A 16,666-nucleotide genomic window follows, 5' to 3' on the forward strand; every position below is an offset into this window, starting at 1 on the left:
CCTTGCCCGAGGGCATCCTCACCTCCCCTGTGGGGTAGTGAGGCCAGGGTCAGGGTACCTGCTGGCAAATGTTGGCCTCTGTGGCTCCCCAGCTCTTTCCTCTCCCACTCACCCGTGATCTCGCCTTTCTTGATGGTGAAGGGGATGACAAGGTCGAAGGGCCTCAGGCTCGTCACATCCAACCCATTGACACCCATCAGGGGTCTCTCTGGGGCCTGCAGTGGAGACAGAGGGCCCAAGTGAGGGGCCGTAGGAGGGGGCCTCATGGGACACCCCGCTGGCCAGCCCCCAAGTGTCCCCTTGGGCCAGGAGAGCCAGAACGAGGCAGCTGAGGCCGTACCCAGGTCTGCTGGCCACCCTGAGCATAGGTGTAAGGTGGGGCCAGCTGCTGAGGCCGAAGTGGGGGCTGCGCTGTGGGCTGGTCCCCAGCTAGAGCCTGCGGAGCAACACAAAAGAGTTGGGAGAGTGTGGTGTCATAGAGGGCAGGGACAGGGCAGGCTCCACCGAGACCCCTCAACCCCGGCCCCTCCTGACCGTCACTTGGAAAGGGCTGTTGGGCACGTGCTCGCCACCAAAGCGCACGCAGATGACATATTTGCCCGGCTGCGGGGCTGTGTAGAAGATGTCAAAGGTGCCATCCTCGTTCTCTACCACATCCACGTCCACCTCGGAGCCGTCGGGTGTGCACACAGTGCAGGTCACCTTGCCTTTGCCTGCCGCCTTGGTATCGACAGTGATCACCGTCTCCTCCCCAATCTGGATGGTGGGGCCAATGCCAGCACCTGGTGGGGCAGGGCGGGTCCCCAAAGGGGGGGCCAGTGTGTGAGCTCGGCACTTGAGCTGCTCCCATCTGCTTGCCACCCGCCCAGGCCTCTTCTTGCCACCACCAAGCGCAGCCGGGCCTCCCGCCCCCAACCCCTGCCCCAAGCTGGGATGCTGAGTGGTTTCTCAGAAGGCAGGAAAGGTTCCCCTGAGCCGCCTCAAGCCAGGGAGTCCTATCTTGGGGATAGCCCTACATGGGGAAGGCCTGATGGGTGGCACACAGGTGTCTGGGAGAAAGGAAGGGGCCCAGAGGCCCATGAGGCCACCACTGCCGTCAGGACACGAGTGTTTGCCGCCATCTCCCCCGCCAACTTGACCTCAGCCAGTGCTGTGGACCAACACCAGCACCCTGGCTGGGTCCACAGCCCGGCCCTGGACCCCAGCGCTGTGTGCAGATGCGGTGAGGCGGAGTCCTGCTGCAGCGTGTGTGTGTGTGTGTGTGTGTGTGTGTGTGTGTGTGTGCGCGTGTGCGTGCGCTTGCCTCCCGCCCCCAGGCCTGAAGGTCAAACTGGAGTTTCCTGACAACTGAGAACACTCGCTCAACCGGAGGCTTGTGGTGGGGTGGCCAGGTGCAGCCCGGCACAGGCAGGGAGCCGGGAGCAGGGAAAGGGAGGTAGCGGGGGTTAGCGCCCAAGCAGCACAGCATAGCGGGTAGTGGCAGCACCCAGGGAAAAGAGGAACAGGAGGCCCAAGCCACAGCCACGCCGCTAGGTTGCAAGGGCAGAGCAGCTGAGCAGCCTCTAGGGCCCCAGAGTGCCCGAGGAAAGGGGAGGGACAGTGACGTTATGGTTTGAGCTTAGCCGTGAAGGCCTAGGGGGCTGTGGAGCTGCACGAGGCCTGGCAGTGAGAGTGCTTCCTGTAGCCCAGCCCCTGCAGGGAAGCAGCCAGGAGCACCAAACCCACTCAAGGGCTGTCTAAGGGGTAGCCCCGGCCAGCCTGCCACGGAGCTTCCCCGCTGGCCGAGGGCTCCTGCTGTGCTAGGCTCCACGCTGGCCTTCCGTGGCTCTCTTAAGCTCCAGACCTGGCCACCTGCTGCCCTCCCTGCCCTGGGAGGCTTCACCTCCCACCCACAGCCGTTCTCCACAGCTTGTGATCTGGACCGCCGCCCAGGCCGCAACTCGGGCCCTGAGCTCACGGTTAGCTCCAGCTGCTCACTTTCCCCGCCCGGTGCCTAGTGCCATCCGTCAGCAGGTCTGGGCTGCTCCATCCTCACACTACACTTCCCAAGTTGGCTCCCCACTTAAAACGCATCGCCACCAACCTGGCCCAAGCCACCACTCTGACTGACCCGAAGGTGACTCTGGCTCCCTTACTAGGCTCTCTGCCTCCGTTCTGCACACAGTGGCCAGGTGAACTGAAACCACTCCTGTGGCCCAGTCTTGGCCCTGCCCCTGCCCCCAAAGTCCTGCTCCCCTGCCTGTCCTCTCAGATCCTGGAGCCTATTCTACCAAACCACTGGGCCCTTGTCCCGAGGCCTTAGCCACCCTCTAAATCTTGTCCTGGCCACCTCACCCAAGCTCCAGGCCTGCAGCCTCCAGAGGCTCCCAGGTAATTGTCACCTCTTACTGGTGTCCCTGGTGCCCCTGGATGGGGCTAGAGCTCCCCTCCCATGCCCAAGCAGGAGAACCTCCATGCCTGGTTGGGCACTATCTGAATAACGTCACTGCTGGGGTTGGGGGTGGGGGACAGAGGGAGGGAAGGAGGCAGGGAGGGCGGGGAGGGTGGGCAGGCCGCCGAGTGCACTTTGGGGCTCTGAGGCTGGGCTGGGCCCTGCCATGCTACCCGCCCAAGCAGTCGACACTGGTGCTATTGCACTACCAGCCCGCCCCACCCACTCATGCAGTCTGTACCTCCCCCGGCCTGGGACACAGAGGCCCCTGGGAGATGGGGATGGAGGTCTGTGGATCTGGCCAGGGCCGCAGCCTCCCACTGGTAAGGGGAGACCCCTTGTCCCCTCAGCCCATGCAGGAGCCCTTGCCACACGGAAGGAGGAAGTGAGAAGGCAGGGCCTGCTGCCCGCCCCTGGGTGCCAAGATCCCCAGGGTGCCAAGATCCCCAGACCTCAGAGCCCCCAGGGGGGTGCTTCTCAGGATGCACCTCACCCCAAAGCTCTCAGCTGCAACCCGACATCTCAGATGGGGACACGGAGGCCCAGAGAGAGGGAGGGCCAGAGCACTCATGCTCTGCTCTGGAGGCCTCCCTGGGCACTAACCCTCCAGCTCCCCCTCTGTCCCTGCCAAGAGCTGCAGCTGGAACTGTCCTGGGAATCAGCACGGAAGAGGAAAAGGAAGCTGCCCTCTGGGCAGGAGGGGCATTGGGAGTGGCCCCAGCAAGCAGCTTACCTAGCCCGTGACCTCCGATTGACACTGAGGTGAGAGGGCAGAGAGCAAGGAGAAAGGTCAGGTGAGTCACTCAAGGGGGCGGCCCCCTCTCCCACACGCCGCCCCAAGCAGCGAGCCCTTGCACACAGGCACACCCAAGCCCCGTGCTGAGCGCCACGGCCGCCGGCAGGCTGGCTCACCTGTGACTGTGCACTTGCTGGCGTCTCCGGTGGGCACGGCCCGGACGCGGTACGGGGAGAAGGGGATCTCGTCACCGCCATACTTGATCAGGATGGTGTAGCGGCCTGTCACATCTGGCACATAGGCCACTGTGTACGTGCCATCATGGTTGTCTTGGATGTGCGTCTTCTTGGGCTTGCCCTCGGGGTCCTATGTGGCAGAGCACAGGGGATGCGGTCGGCCCAAGCCCAGCCAGGCCCAGGATTACCTCAGAACTTCTTGAAGGAACAAACACCAAGGACCACTGCTGCAGGGACAGCTTCCGAGTCACTCAACTGCCATGGCTCAAAACTGCTGCCTGCACCCGGTATCGTCCATCCTTTACTTGGCCACAGCCAGGATCCAGAAGGGAAGTCCCAAATGCCCAGTGTGCCCCCACGTGACAGGCAGGGGGCCAGGGAGCTTGGTGCCCATCCTGCTTTATTGCCATGACTGCCTCTTGGCTCCCACCCTCCGCCCCAGGGCCTGCTCCAGCACTAGGAAGAGCTCCCCTGAGGATCTCAAGGTCCTATCCTTCTTCCTGACGCACGAGAATGTTACAGGTGGGCAAGCTGAGGCACCAAGGGCTTTGGTCATGTGCTCAAAGTCGGCGGTGAGTAAGCGTGTGCATGGGGAGGCCTGTGCCTGTCACCACCATCCTAGAGGCAGGGGACCTGGCCTCACTGGTACGGCTCCCAAGGGAGACCACAGCCCCAGACTGGTCCACTCACCCTACTTGCATCCCTATACTGCACAACTCGCTGGCTTAGGCCCCTCTTGTCCCTTGCCTTCTCCGTGCCTGCAGCTGCAATCCGGCAGAGCCAGGCAGCCACCCAGGTAGCCCGCTCACCGTGATCTGGACAGCCAGCAGGCCCTCTCCCGCATCCTTCGCGTCAATGGTGAACTCCACAGGCAGGCTGGCGGGCACACCAGTAGTATTGAGCCCGGGGCCACTGGCCTTCACCTTGCTGGCATCATGTGTAGGCAGCACCTTGACTTTGAAGGGACTGTTGGGCCCGGGTATGACATGAATGGTCAGGAGGGCTCTTGTTGCTCAGCCCAGGCACCTTCCCACAGGCAGTAAGTAGGCCCTGCCTCTTACCTGCGGGGCACCTCTTCCTCCCCATACAGCACTGAGATGCTATAGGGCCCCTCCCGGCTGGGCACGTAGTTTACGGTCTGGGTGCCATCAGCGTTGTCCACGACGTCCACAGGCTCCACCAGGCCTGGTCCCAGTCCCAGAGAGAGACTCAGCCAGTTTCCTGGGTCCTCAGCCCCACCACACTGGACCAGCCAGCTCTGGCTGGGCCTTCAGCTCCCACCCCAGTCTTAGACCTTGCTTTGCTCTCGCCTGCCCATCCCTAGGAATGGTCCTGAGCCCCTGTGACACCAGACACTAATCTGAGTGCCATCTTGGAGCTTTGCCCACCCCCCCTCCTGCCACATCTGCTCAGTGGCCAAGTACTGTCTGTTCTACCTCCTGGTGGCCCTCTGTCCCTGGGCACTGGCATCACTGTCACCTGAGGATCTTCCATGAACTCCTCCTGAAGCCTCTGAGTGCTGGGCCTCTGGTCTCCTTCCCCAGCCTCTTCCAAGAGGACTGTGCTCTCCTGACCACCCACTCCCAGGCATCTGAACACTCACCTTTGGGCCCTTGCACTTTGACCTGCAGTGGGGCCACGCCAGCCTTGCTCGTGTCTACCTGGAAGGACTGAGGGAGGCTGGCACGGACCATGCCAGGGCTCAGGCCAGGCCCAGAGCACTTGACCTTGGATGCATCTGTCACGTCATGCACAGGGACCTTGAAGGGACTGCCTGCGGATGGAAGGAGGAGGACAGCTGTGTGAGAGGGTCGGGGGCTGGCAGCTCGTCCCAGGCCAGCCTTAGCTACCTCGCCCTCTCACCTGGCACTTGGTGGCCACCATAGGTGACGTTAAGGCTGTAGGTGCCAGCCTCGTAGGGGATGTATTCGACCGAACAGCTGCCATCCTTGTTATCCATGCAGGACATCTTGGCCTCGGAGGGGCCCTCTACGGCCAGGCCCAGGCCCCCAGTGCCAGCTCCCCTGGTCCGAATGGATAGCCCATTATTTCCTGGGGTTCCAAGGCCCATCACAGCCCCTGCCTCCCAGACGCTTGCTCACCTAGTCTCCACGGTGAACTTGTTGGGCTTGTTGGTGGTGCCGCTTTGGATACCTGGCCCGTGGACACGCACTCGGGAAGGGTCACAGCCCTCGGTCACAGGCACCTGGAATGGGCTGCTGGGCACGGGGCTGCCATCGTAGGTCACGTCCACAGAGTGGAGTCCTGGAGGAAGACAGGCCGGGTCAGGAGGAGCTGAGGCTGCCCGGTCTCTCAGCCCCCGTCCCCTGGGAGCCCCAGCACCTACCTTCCTCATACGGGGTGTACTCCACTTTGTATGTGCCGTCGCCACAGTCCTGCACATAGGTCTCAGTCAGGTTACCTGAGGGGTTGGCCACACGAGCCTTGACGTGCGGCCCTCCAGTCTGCGTCAGAGCACGGGCATCCACGCTGAACTCGGTGGTAGCCTCTCGGAAGACACCTGCAGAGGCAGGCATGGGGAGGAGGCATGGGGCTCCAGGGACCCTAGGGGCACTGGCTTCCCTCTGCCCTCATGTTCCGCGGGGGGGGGCCTCACCTTGGCCCTCGATCCCAGGCCCGTAGCACTGGACGCCTGAAGTGTCTACCGCAGGCTCCACCTGCAGCTTGCTGGGGAAGTTGGGCACAGGCTGGCCACCGTACTTGATGGTGACAGTATAGGCCCCAGGACAAAGCGGGATGTAGGTGATGGTGTGTGTACCATCACCATGGTCCTGGATGTGCACCTCAGCCGGCAGCCCTGCCTCAGAGCGGATTTCGATGGTTAGTTCCGCACTGCCTGCGCTCGAGCAGTCTACGTGGAACTGGCCCGCCTCACCAGCCGTGGCCCGCTCCAACCCGGGGCCGGAGCACTTGACTTTGGATGCGTCAAAGCAGGGAACCACGTGGGCCTTGAATGGGGAGCCGGGGATGTGGGTGTCGGCGAAGAGGATGTTGATATTGTAGTCTCCGGGTTCGGTGGGCACATAGGACACAGAGCATGTGCCATCCCCATTGTCCAGGCACTCGAGCTGGGCCTCGCAGGGGCCCTCCACTGTCAGGCCCAGGCCGCCCATGCCGGCACCCTTGGTGTCAATAGTGAAACGGGCAGGGGAGCCTGCACTGCCCCCCTGTAGCCCTGGCCCAAACGCCTTCACCTGAGGGAAGAGGGACAGGTCAGGAACCAAACCCGTTATCACCTCCCTGACCCTTGACCCCAGATCCCCAGCCTGACTTTACATCTACCTCCTCTTATTCTGGCTACCCTCCCCCACCAGCTAGGGGCCCAGACAGGGCCACTGGCCATGAGGACAAAAATGAGAAAGGGGGAGGGTGAGCCTGGAGAAGATGAGGTGGGGATACCCCATTACCTTGCTAGGCTTGGTGGGGGGCAGGGCTTCCACAGGAAAGGGGCTGCCAGGCACAGGCACACCGTCGTAAGTCACCTCAACCTCATAGGGCCCCTCCTCTCGGGGCACAAAGCGTACCACGCTGTTGTCAGCCCCCAGGCCCGGCTCCACCTTGCAGGGCACTACTGTGCCCGAGGGGCCCGTGATCTTGGACGCCACTTTGCCTTGGCCGCCAGCACCCTTCGATTTGACTGTGAACTCCTGATCTTTGCCAACATCCACCTCTGTTGAGATGACAGAACCAGGGAGAAAAATATGGCATCCAGCCGAGGCAGCCCCTGGGGCATGCTCAGTGACTGTGACAGGGTCCCGACTACTTACTTTCTCCCAGGCCAGACACCTTGATCTTGCTGAGGTCTAGGCTTGGAGACACCCCCACCGAGAAGGGGCTCTTGGGGATGGGATCCCCTCCATAAGTGACGTTAATGCCCACTGGACCCTGGAAAGGGCACAGAAAGGCAGAGTCATGAGTCAGGACTTTGATTTCCCCGGCCTGTGTCTTTCCCACTTGGGCATGGAGGGAGGGTGAGAGAAACACTGGCTTTGCTCCCCTGCCCCCAGCCTTCTATGCTGGCTCTTTCCCAGGTGGGAATCGAGAGTGGTCGGGAAGCCCTCCGGAGCAGCCCACCTAGCCCGCCACTCGAGGAAGCCCACACGCTTGGCAGGTGTAGCTGGGGAGTGCAGCTGTTGGGAGGTCAGGGTAACTACCTGCTGCACGGGGGTGTACTTGACCGTGTAGGTGTTGTCGTGGTGGTCAATGATGTCCACGTCACGCACCGCATCCCCCTTGGCCAGCCCTGAGAACTGGACGTCCAGCTTGCCTTTGCCAGCAGCTTTGGCATTGATCGTGAAGTGGGTGGGTTTGCCAAGCTCGACACCTGAGGAAACACGGGGGCCATGTAAGGGCACCTTCCCCCAAGCCTCCTTGGGGCCCCCTGGCTGCTCCACAGGGTGCTGCCCATCCTCACCAGTGCGACTAAGGCCAGGGCCCTCGGCCTTCACCTTGCTGGCATCATGGGAGGGCTCCACCTTGACCCGGATGGGGCTGGTGGGTGTGGCCTGCAGGGGGCAGGAGGAGTAGGGCTCAGGGGACAGCAGCACCCCAACGCGCAGCGCCGTCAGGGGCTGGGAGCGGCAGCACCCACCTGATCGGCGAAGAGGACCATGATGGTATAGCTACCAGCTCCGCGGGGCGTGTACTTCACTGTGAAGGTGTCGTTGTCATTGCGGATGATGTCAAAGTCTATGTCAGCCTCCGCGGGGCCCACCACGCCAGGGGCACACTTGATGCCGATGCTGACATCACCTGCAGTTGGGCGTTGGAGCAGAGGCCGGGGTCACATACACACACCTCACGCACTCGCCCACCCACTCGGGGCAGGGCTTACCCTGGCCGGCCTCGGCGCAGTCCACAGTGAAGTAGGTCGGCTCATGAGCCTTGAGCCCTGTCTTGGCTACTCCGGGGCCATATACCTTGACCTTGTTTGGGTGGCTCCCGGCTCCCACGTTCACCTGCAGGGCACAGGGGCAAGTGCAAGGGCATGAGCAGCCTGGAGGAGAGGCAGGGCTTTTTCACGCCCTGCTGACAGGCACACAAAACAGTACAGCCACCTCAGGAAGCAGCTTAGTGGTTCTTCGAATGATTAAACACGAAGTGACCGTCGGGCACAGCAGTTCTACCCCAAGGCATCAACGTGTTGGAGAAGAGGAGAGCACTCAACCCCACAAACGCTTGTCCTCAAATGTTCACAGTGGCATTATTCACAGCAGCCAAAAGGCAAAAAATCCATGCGGCCCGTCCATATCATGGAATACTACTCGGGCATAAGAAAGCAGGAAGTGCTGATCCAGGCCATGGTCAAGGGGGAACCATGCTGAAACGGGCTGCGGAGCGACAGCAACCAGATACTGTACGAACGCATCCATAGCAAACGTCTAGAACAGGCAAGCGCACACAGCCAGGGCTGGAGGAGGGGGAGTTGGAGGATAGAGGGGTTTCTTTTTCGGATGATGACCGTGTCCTAACCTTTGGCTGTGATCATGGCTGCATACCTCTGAATGGACTCAAAACCTCCGGGTTGTACACTTGAAATGGGGGAAGTGTACGGTCTTTGCCGTCTATCTAACAGAGCTGGATTAAACACCAAGCAGGCACCCGAGGGAGATGGGCTACGGGGCTGCTTGAGGCCTGCAAAGGCCAGCTCACCCGGAAGGGGCTGCTGGGAATGCTGACGCCACCCCAGGACACCATGGCCGTGTGCTTCACGGGCTTCCTGGGCACATACGAGCAGCTGTAAGTGCCGTTGCCGTTGTCCTTGACTGCCGCCTCCACGGGGCATCCCTCGTTGTCCTTCCCCGAGGGAGATGGGCTACGGGGCTGCTTGAGGCCTGCAAAGGCCAGCTCACCCGGAAGGGGCTGCTGGGAATGCTGACGCCACCCCAGGACACCATGGCCGTGTGCTTCACGGGCTTCCTGGGCACATACGAGCAGCTGTAAGTGCCGTTGCCGTTGTCCTTGACTGCCGCCTCCACGGGGCATCCCTCGTTGTCCTAGAAAATGGGCAGGAGTGAGCAGCCCACTGATCGGCGCCCAGGCACCTGCCTACCCCACCACACCACCCCCACTGTGGGTGGGCACCCCACCTGGACTTGGACTCGGAGCGTGGCCTTCCCACCATGCTTGGCATCCACCGTGAACTCGGCCGGCTTATTGACAGCCACACCCGTCTTCTCCAGTCCAGGCCCACGTGCCTTCACCTGATGAGAGCCCCCCCCCCCCCGATCTCAGGGGACCAAGTGCAGGCCCCCAAGGACCCAGGGTGGCAGGAACACACCGTCGGGGATACCAGCCCAGCCAGGCCTCCCAAGTCCCCAAGCAGAGGCAGAAGGGGGCCAAGACCCAGGCCAGCAGCACACGCCCTTTACCCTATCTGGGTGGAAGTCCTGGGGTGCCTCACGGATGTCAGCCATGAAGGGGCTGAGGCGGATGTCCTCACTGTTGCACAGCACATGCACGGCATACTCGCCAGCCTCCTGGGGCCAGTAGCGCACATCACAGGAGCCGTCACCCTTGTCGTCGCATTCGATCTTGGCCTGCGATGGGCCCTCCACCGAGAAGCCTGACAACAGCCCCCAGTCCCATCAGCACCCTGCAGCCTTGGTGCGGTGGCCTCATCACCCTCTGCCCCCATATGCCCACACCACAGCCTCCAACGCACCCAAGGTGCCGACGTCGTCCCCGATGGCTTCCACCACGAAGTCTGCTGACTTGCCAACAACACCACCTTCCAGCCCGGGGCCCCAGGCCCGCACCTTCTGGTTGCCACACTCAGTGCCCACCTTCACCTCAAAGGGACTGTGGAAAGAAAGCCACACGGGGGAGTGCTGAGGGCCCAGCAGGGGGAGACGCATGCTGCCTGGGCTCTGAGGGCTCTACCCGGGGCCTCACCTGCGCCCGATGTTCTGGCCACCCCACGTGATGGTGACAGTGTACGTGCCGGGGACCATGGGGTAATACTCAAAGCCATAGACGCCATCCCCTAAGTCCTTCTGCTTCACACGCTCCTCGCCCTCTGCGCAAGACAAGGGAGGGCCTCAGGCTTGCCCAGCAGCAGTCCTGGGGCTGCCAGCACCCCTCCCAGCTGCAGCCCAACTTACTGGGACCCTTCACAGTGACCTTCAGCTCTCCACTGCCAGCACCCTTCGTATACACCTTGAAGTCCGCAGTCTCTTTCACCCGCACACCCTTAGGCTGGAGGCCCCGGCCCACGGCACGGCAGGCACCTGGGTTACAGGCTGCGGGCAGAGGGCCAGCTAAGCCACCGGGAGCTGGCACTGGGTGACCCCACCCTTCCCTCCCACAGGGCTGGACCATCAGAATCTGGGGGTCCCTCAGGACAGTGAAGGACATGCAAGAAAGAACCGTGACCCGAGGACCTGTAGGCCAGGCCTCCTCCCAGCTATTCCACACCAGCCGCCAGCCCCCAGCCCAGCCCGCCCCCTCCCAGAGGAAGACAGATCCAAGTACCGTTGACCCTGTGGGCAGAGCAGAGAGCAGCAGGTTTCTAAACAGCTGGAGCGAGCTCTTCTGAAGGTGAAAGCGTGGAGAAGAGAGATGGAGAAGGGCGACAGGAGGAGTAGGAGGGGCCCCCGCAGGGGAGGAAAGAGAGCCCAGACAGTGGAAGCATAGAGGCCCAGGGTGCCAGGGCAGGGGCCAGAGTGAGTCTCGCCCTAGCTGCCCCCTCCTAAGGGAGACCCAGTCTACAGCGCCCCCACTTGGGGGCGGCTGGGACCGGCCTACCTTGGCCAACAGTGACAGTGTAGGGGCTGCGAGGGATCGGCACACCGGCGAAGGTGACGTGCACCGTGTGGACACCCTCCATAGTGGGCTGGTAGCTGCAGCGGTACGTGCTGTCGCCCCGGGCCTCCAGCTGAGGCTCCATGGTGCCCTTCTGTCCCGCAGGGTCCTGGATCACAACTTCCACCTCACCCGTGCCAGCTCCTGCCACAAGGTACCACACACAGCTCAGCTCCCGGCCCACTCCTGGACCCGTCGCTCTCCCCTCAGACCTGCCAGCCTCAGCAACACCCTCCTCACCTGCTGTGAAGATCTCAAAGTAGGTGGTCTTGTTGGCAATGTTGCCACTGGGCTCCAGGCCAGGGCCTTGGGCAGTCACTTTGCTCGCGTCACCCTGGGACTTGTCCACATATACCTCGAAGGGACTCTTGGCGATATGCTGGCCGGCAAAAAGCACAGTGACCTGTCCCCAGGAGGAGCAGACTGTCAGGGCAGGGTCAGGGCCTTCCAGCCACCGCCTCCCCCACCAGCCTCTCCTTGGGCTGAGGGCTCACCTTGTGAGTCCCGGTCACCTCGGGGACGTACCAGACAGAAAAGGTACGGTTCTTGTCATTATTAGCAGTCACCTTCGCCTGTGGCAGGAAGGAACACATGAGCCCCTGCTCTGAATGGAGGCACCACAGTGCCCTGCCCTGCCCGCCTGCTTGATAGTGGCCCTACCTCCTCCTGGTGGCCAGCTGGGTCCTCCACATACACCAGCACCTCTCCCTGGCCAGCACTTCTGGTCTCCACTGTGAATTCTGCCCGCTTCTTCACCATGTTGCCTGTGGGCTCGATGCCTGCCAGGCAGGGTCCGGGAGCTCTGAGCTGGCTCTCAGGACTGCCTTTTCACCCCAGCGCACCTCCCCCCTCAGAAGCACGTCCCCTACACACCCAGCATCCTTCCCGGCCACCACCCTATTGAGAATGCTCTCAACTGGGTGAACTGATTTCACATAAACCCTGGCCCAGCACACAGAGTCTGGCCTTGTGCCCCAGCTGCATGCTTGCTGTGGGACAGGCCTGGGTCTGTTTTCTGGAACTCTCGCTTGGGTTTGCCTGAGCCCTAGCTCTTGTGCGATACCCTGGCTGGGTTTTGTCTCTGTTGACAGTCACGCGGCTGGGCCTTCCCTCCCTGACCACACTCCACCTTGCGCTGCCGACTTAGGGAACTTCTAGCCAAGTGGCCAGTTTTGACCAGCCCTGGCCCATTCATTTGACTCTGAGGGGGCATTTGATAACCTCGCCCCTACGTGACAGAAGCGCTCCCAAGACCTCCAAGTCCTGCAGGGATGAGGTCAGCACTCAGAGCATCCCCGGCCCAACTTCCTCACCTGGCCCATAGGCTCGGGCTTTCTTTGGGTTTAGTTTGGGCCGCAGGGGAGCTCCTGGCTTCAGCTTGGCCTTGGGGAACTGGGACAGGTAGGTCATGACGGAGTGCTCGTCCACGTTGGGGTCCACGATTTCCTCAGGTGTGATCACCTATCAGAGATGGCAGACAGAAGCCACTTGACCTCCAAGCCTCGGGTTCCCGGCATGTGCCACATCTCCCCACAGGGACCACAACCCCCTGGATGGCCCATGCAGCCGGGCAGGGGCTACCTGAGGGATGCCCAGCCAGTCATCAGCCTGCTGCATGGCTTCCCTCGCGTTGTTCACGGGCTTGCTGGCATCCCAGGAGTCCCAGTCAGGACACAGGCCTGCGGCGCAAGGAAAGCTATGAGGTGGGAGGAGGGGCGCCCAGGGCCCCCCTCGCAGGCCGCCTCCTCCCCCCCCCCCGTCCCCCACCTCCTCAGCCCTCACCTGGGGCACAGCTGTCGACGAGGGCGCCCAGGGCCCTGCCGCTCTGCCAGTCGCGGCTGAAGTTGGTGATGGGCAGCTGCGGCAGCTTATTCTGGATCCAGCCGAGGAGCCGCTGCTTAGGCGTCTGCTTCTTGGCTTCCTCATCCTCCTCCTCATCCCACATGGGCATGGAGATGGAGTAGTGCAGGATCAGGGTCCAGATGAGGCCCAAGATCAGCTTCAGGTTCCCGTCCACGATGGCCTTGCTGTCTGTGAGGAAAACGAGAGGCAGCACTTGGCAAGGCGTAGGAGGCGGTGGCAAGGGAGTTGCGGTGTGCAGGTCCTGCCCTCTCTGCTCAGCATCTCTGTGGTGAGCAGAGGAGACTTCTGGGAAGGGGGGAGACCCCCCCCATTGACACATGGTGAAGATACAGCTCAATGAGCGCTGTCGCTGTAAGCCCTCTGGACGTGGGGGCCCAGAGGAAGGACAGACAACAGACCCAGGCTGCAGACAGGGCCCAGGGAGGCCTCTGGAGGAGCCCTTCCCCCAAAGGTGCTTTGCAACTGTCCATCTCCACGAGTCTCCAGGGAATTGGGCAGGAGGAGCAGTGTGGCCCCAGCAGGCCTAGACATGAGACCCCTGACCTGACCCTGGCAGAGACGGGAAGTGGAGGAAGAGGAAGGCTGGCCAGTAGGGCAGTTGGGAAAGAAAACTGTTGCCTCAGGGTGGGTGGGTGGGCCGAGGGCTGCAGCAGGCAGGGGGAAGTAGAGGCGTTGGGCAAGGACCCTTTGAGTGGAGGATGTGAGCCCCACCCCCACTTCCTGAGTTCGCCCCCACCCCCCACAGACCCAAACTGGGAGCAGGCCTGGGGAGGGTGGGGGTGAGGACAAAGGAACCAGTGGTCGGGCTATGTGCCACCCAGGATGACAGACAGGACACATTCTAGAGACCCCCTCACCCCGCTCAAGGAGGAGAAAGGCAGAACTGATGAGCCTGGGCGGGGCACCCAGGGCCCCAGCATGGGAGCTGGGGTGGCAGAAGCCATGGGTGGGGTCCCTGAATCCTGCTGCCTCAGCAGGGCTCCACGCCACCGCCTGCCCTCCTCACCACCTAACGGGGCATTGGGCCTCAGGCGGGTGGCTGCCAAGCTCACCACAGGGGAAGTGGTTAGGGCGGGCACCTAGCACCCTGTCACCATGGCAACCCCTCCAGGCTCTGGGCCCCACCCAAGGCACTTCTGGGTCTCAGCTTCCTAAGGGTGGGGCCCTGAAAAGGGGTGGGCTTTCTAAGAGCCACTGGAATCCTGCACACACCACCCCCACCCCCTCACCCCCGTCAAAATCAAGAGAAAATAGTTGTCTGATGAGTCAACTTGAGGGTGGGAAGAAGGGGATGGACAACACCAAAAGGGCTATCAATGGTAGGCAGCCTCTGAATCCAGCAGGCAGGACCTCAAGGACCAGCTGAGCCACTCAAAGCACAGCAGCCTCACTGGTCCCAAACTGAGATTGCTCCCAAGTTCTGCACTACTGCCTTGAGTGGTCCCCAAACAACAGGCGGGGCTGGTGGAGAAGGGGCTTCAGGCTAAGGGTGACTGGAAGGTTCAGAGAAGACCAAGGGCGCAGGCCCAGCCAGAGCTTCCTAGTAAGCCCCCACCTCCAGAGTCCTGCTGTGACTTGGGACACGCAAGGCCAAGCTCATCAGCCTTAGTGGGTTGGGCTGGACCCTCCCCCTGGTCCATAGGAGGCCGGCCTAAGCCCTCCTCATTCCCCTCACAAAAGAGGGAGGGAAGAGAACCAGGGCCTGGGGTTGGGAGACAGCCTGGTTGGATGGCCCCGCCCCATCCCACCCCCTTTCCCCAGCCCCCGGGCTAGCCTGCCCCCTCCCTCCCCTAATCACTGCTGCTTTCCAACATTTTTTTGCCTTATATGGCAAAGCTCTGGGAACTAGGCCTGCTCCAGCCAGCTCACTAGAGGAGGAGAAGGGAGGAGGGAGGAGGAGACCCCCCCCAGACAGCTGGGCTGTGGCCTGCCTCCCCACATCCGGTTGCCCCCCCACCCAAGACTCAGAGATGACTCAGCTTAGCTAGACTGAGGCTGGGACTGAGGGGTGGGCCTCAGCCTCGACTGGCATTCCAAAGAAAGAGGTGGGGCCCTGGAGACCTGCCCTCTGAGTGGCTGGGGGCACCTGAGTCCTGTGTCCCTCAGACTCTCAGGTTCAGCAAGGCTCATGGCCTTAGGGACAACTGGAAGAATTGTAAAGAAAAGAAAGCTCTCCTCCTCCCACTGTAACACACTGCTCCCAGTCACCAGTTCTGCTGCGGGTCCCTGAATGGCCCCCATCTTGAGAAGAGCATGGGATGCTGCAGTAGGTCCAGTCAATGCCAGCCTCATCAGCCCAGTGACACGGACACTGGGTTGGCAGTGAGCCCAGTGTATGCTGAAGTACCTCTCAACCAACTCGTTCATTCTAGATGCACAAAAGCAAGTCCTACATGGAAGCAAGAGTTTGGCCCAAGCTCAACAGTAACTTGATGTTTAAGTGGACTACAAGCCAGCTCCCATCAGCGGCCAACTCATCTCAAGTGCCCTTTTGCTAGCTATGGTCCTCTCTGGCCCCAAGTTGCCTGAGGGGAGATCTAAATCGGGGGTTGGAGCCATCTCCAATGGAAGGACCCATCTCCCAGGGCCAAGAAAAAGCCAAGAGCCCTAGACAATGGGACTCACAAACTCCAACTCCCTGTTCAGGAACTACAGGAGCACCGAAAGGCCAGAGGGCCCTTCCCAAACCACTGAAGGGAGAGGGGATGTGTGCAGAGCCTGGGACTCCCCCTCCTCAGGGATGGGGCACTGGGTACAGGGCCAGAGCCTGGCCAGTGCCCGCCTTCCGCAGGCCCTCTTCCACTGCGGGTGCAGTGGCGGGGGCGCGGCCTGCGGAGGATGTGAGCTCAGCCTGGGCGCGGGCCAGCCGGGGTGCGGCGGGCGGGGGCGCGTAGCGGTCTGCACGCCCGGCCAGTCTGCCAGCGCGCCTTTGTTCTCGAGGCCTGCGTGTTGGAGCCCGGCGGCCCTGGGGGCAGCACTGGGGCTGGGGGGGGATGTAGCTGGGAGGGGCTGGCCCAGGAGAGAGGGGAGGACGCGTGGAGCCCCCGCCCTCAACCTCGACCTCCCCGTGCCATGGGAGTGACCCGCGCCCTCACCAATGGACACGAGCTTGATGCTCTCGCGGTCCAGGAACTCGAGCGCCACGGACACGTTCTCGAGCTGCATCTGGCGGAAGGTGGGCCTCTGGTTGTGCTTGCGGTGCATCTTCTTCTGGCTGAGCACCTCCAGCAGCGCGATGAGCCGCAGCCCATCGCTCAGGTCCGTCTGCAGGTTCGCGATGCGCTTGCTCACGCACTTCAGGTGCTCGTTGCACCAGCGCGTGAACGTGTTCTGCTGGATCTTCTTCCATGGCGCGTCCTCTGCCAGGTCCTTCTCGGTGGCCGGCATCTCCGCGTCTCGCGTGTCAGTACCGCCACCCGGAGCCGCGCCTGCCGCGCTCTGGCCCGCCCGGGAGTGGGAGCTACTCATTTTGAGGCGCGAGGAGCTGAGGGGCGGTGCTGCAGACTAGGCGAGGGGACGGCCCTTTAATTAAAGTTGCAGGCACCTCCGCACACAAAGGGCGAGTCAGACAGTGGA

The 16,666-nt window shown here is 62.2% G+C and overlaps 1 protein-coding gene across 2 annotated transcripts in view; it reads right to left on the reverse strand.

Moving 5' to 3' along the window:
* FLNA (filamin A) overlaps positions 1–16,649 on the reverse strand; it is a 24,826-nt gene extending 8,177 nt beyond the window's left edge. The window contains exons 1-32 of one of the 2 annotated variants that reach the window (XM_040626822.1): positions 16,186–16,649; positions 13,010–13,258; positions 12,809–12,906; positions 12,541–12,688; positions 11,888–12,006; positions 11,722–11,799; positions 11,468–11,630; positions 11,171–11,371; positions 10,528–10,665; positions 10,319–10,442; positions 10,089–10,225; positions 9,796–9,989; positions 9,514–9,627; positions 9,277–9,420; positions 8,259–8,382; positions 8,016–8,176; positions 7,839–7,929; positions 7,579–7,748; positions 7,192–7,309; positions 6,832–7,094; positions 6,021–6,618; positions 5,751–5,924; positions 5,506–5,668; positions 5,267–5,427; positions 5,007–5,177; positions 4,465–4,588; positions 4,213–4,369; positions 3,344–3,533; positions 3,165–3,188; positions 535–782; positions 341–436; positions 113–215 (exon numbers count right to left, since the gene is read on the reverse strand). In XM_040626822.1, the coding sequence (XP_040482756.1) occupies positions 113–215; positions 341–436; positions 535–782; positions 3,165–3,188; positions 3,344–3,533; positions 4,213–4,369; positions 4,465–4,588; positions 5,007–5,177; positions 5,267–5,427; positions 5,506–5,668; positions 5,751–5,924; positions 6,021–6,618; positions 6,832–7,094; positions 7,192–7,309; positions 7,579–7,748; positions 7,839–7,929; positions 8,016–8,176; positions 8,259–8,382; positions 9,277–9,420; positions 9,514–9,627; positions 9,796–9,989; positions 10,089–10,225; positions 10,319–10,442; positions 10,528–10,665; positions 11,171–11,371; positions 11,468–11,630; positions 11,722–11,799; positions 11,888–12,006; positions 12,541–12,688; positions 12,809–12,906; positions 13,010–13,258; positions 16,186–16,558 (5,416 nt within the window). In that variant the 5' untranslated portion in view covers positions 16,559–16,649. The remainder of the gene's footprint in view (positions 1–112; positions 216–340; positions 437–534; positions 783–3,164; positions 3,189–3,343; positions 3,534–4,212; positions 4,370–4,464; positions 4,589–5,006; positions 5,178–5,266; positions 5,428–5,505; positions 5,669–5,750; positions 5,925–6,020; positions 6,619–6,831; positions 7,095–7,191; positions 7,310–7,578; positions 7,749–7,838; positions 7,930–8,015; positions 8,177–8,258; positions 8,383–9,276; positions 9,421–9,513; positions 9,628–9,795; positions 9,990–10,088; positions 10,226–10,318; positions 10,443–10,527; positions 10,666–11,170; positions 11,372–11,467; positions 11,631–11,721; positions 11,800–11,887; positions 12,007–12,540; positions 12,689–12,808; positions 12,907–13,009; positions 13,259–16,185) is intronic. The other variant, XM_040626828.1, reaches the window with a different exon arrangement.
* Between the last annotated feature and the right edge of the window lie 17 nt (positions 16,650–16,666).

The sequence above is a fragment of the Ursus maritimus genome (assembly GCF_017311325.1).
Source record: "Ursus maritimus isolate PB19 chromosome X unlocalized genomic scaffold, ASM1731132v1 scaffold_X1, whole genome shotgun sequence".
NCBI classification, from domain to species: domain Eukaryota; kingdom Metazoa; phylum Chordata; class Mammalia; order Carnivora; family Ursidae; genus Ursus; species Ursus maritimus.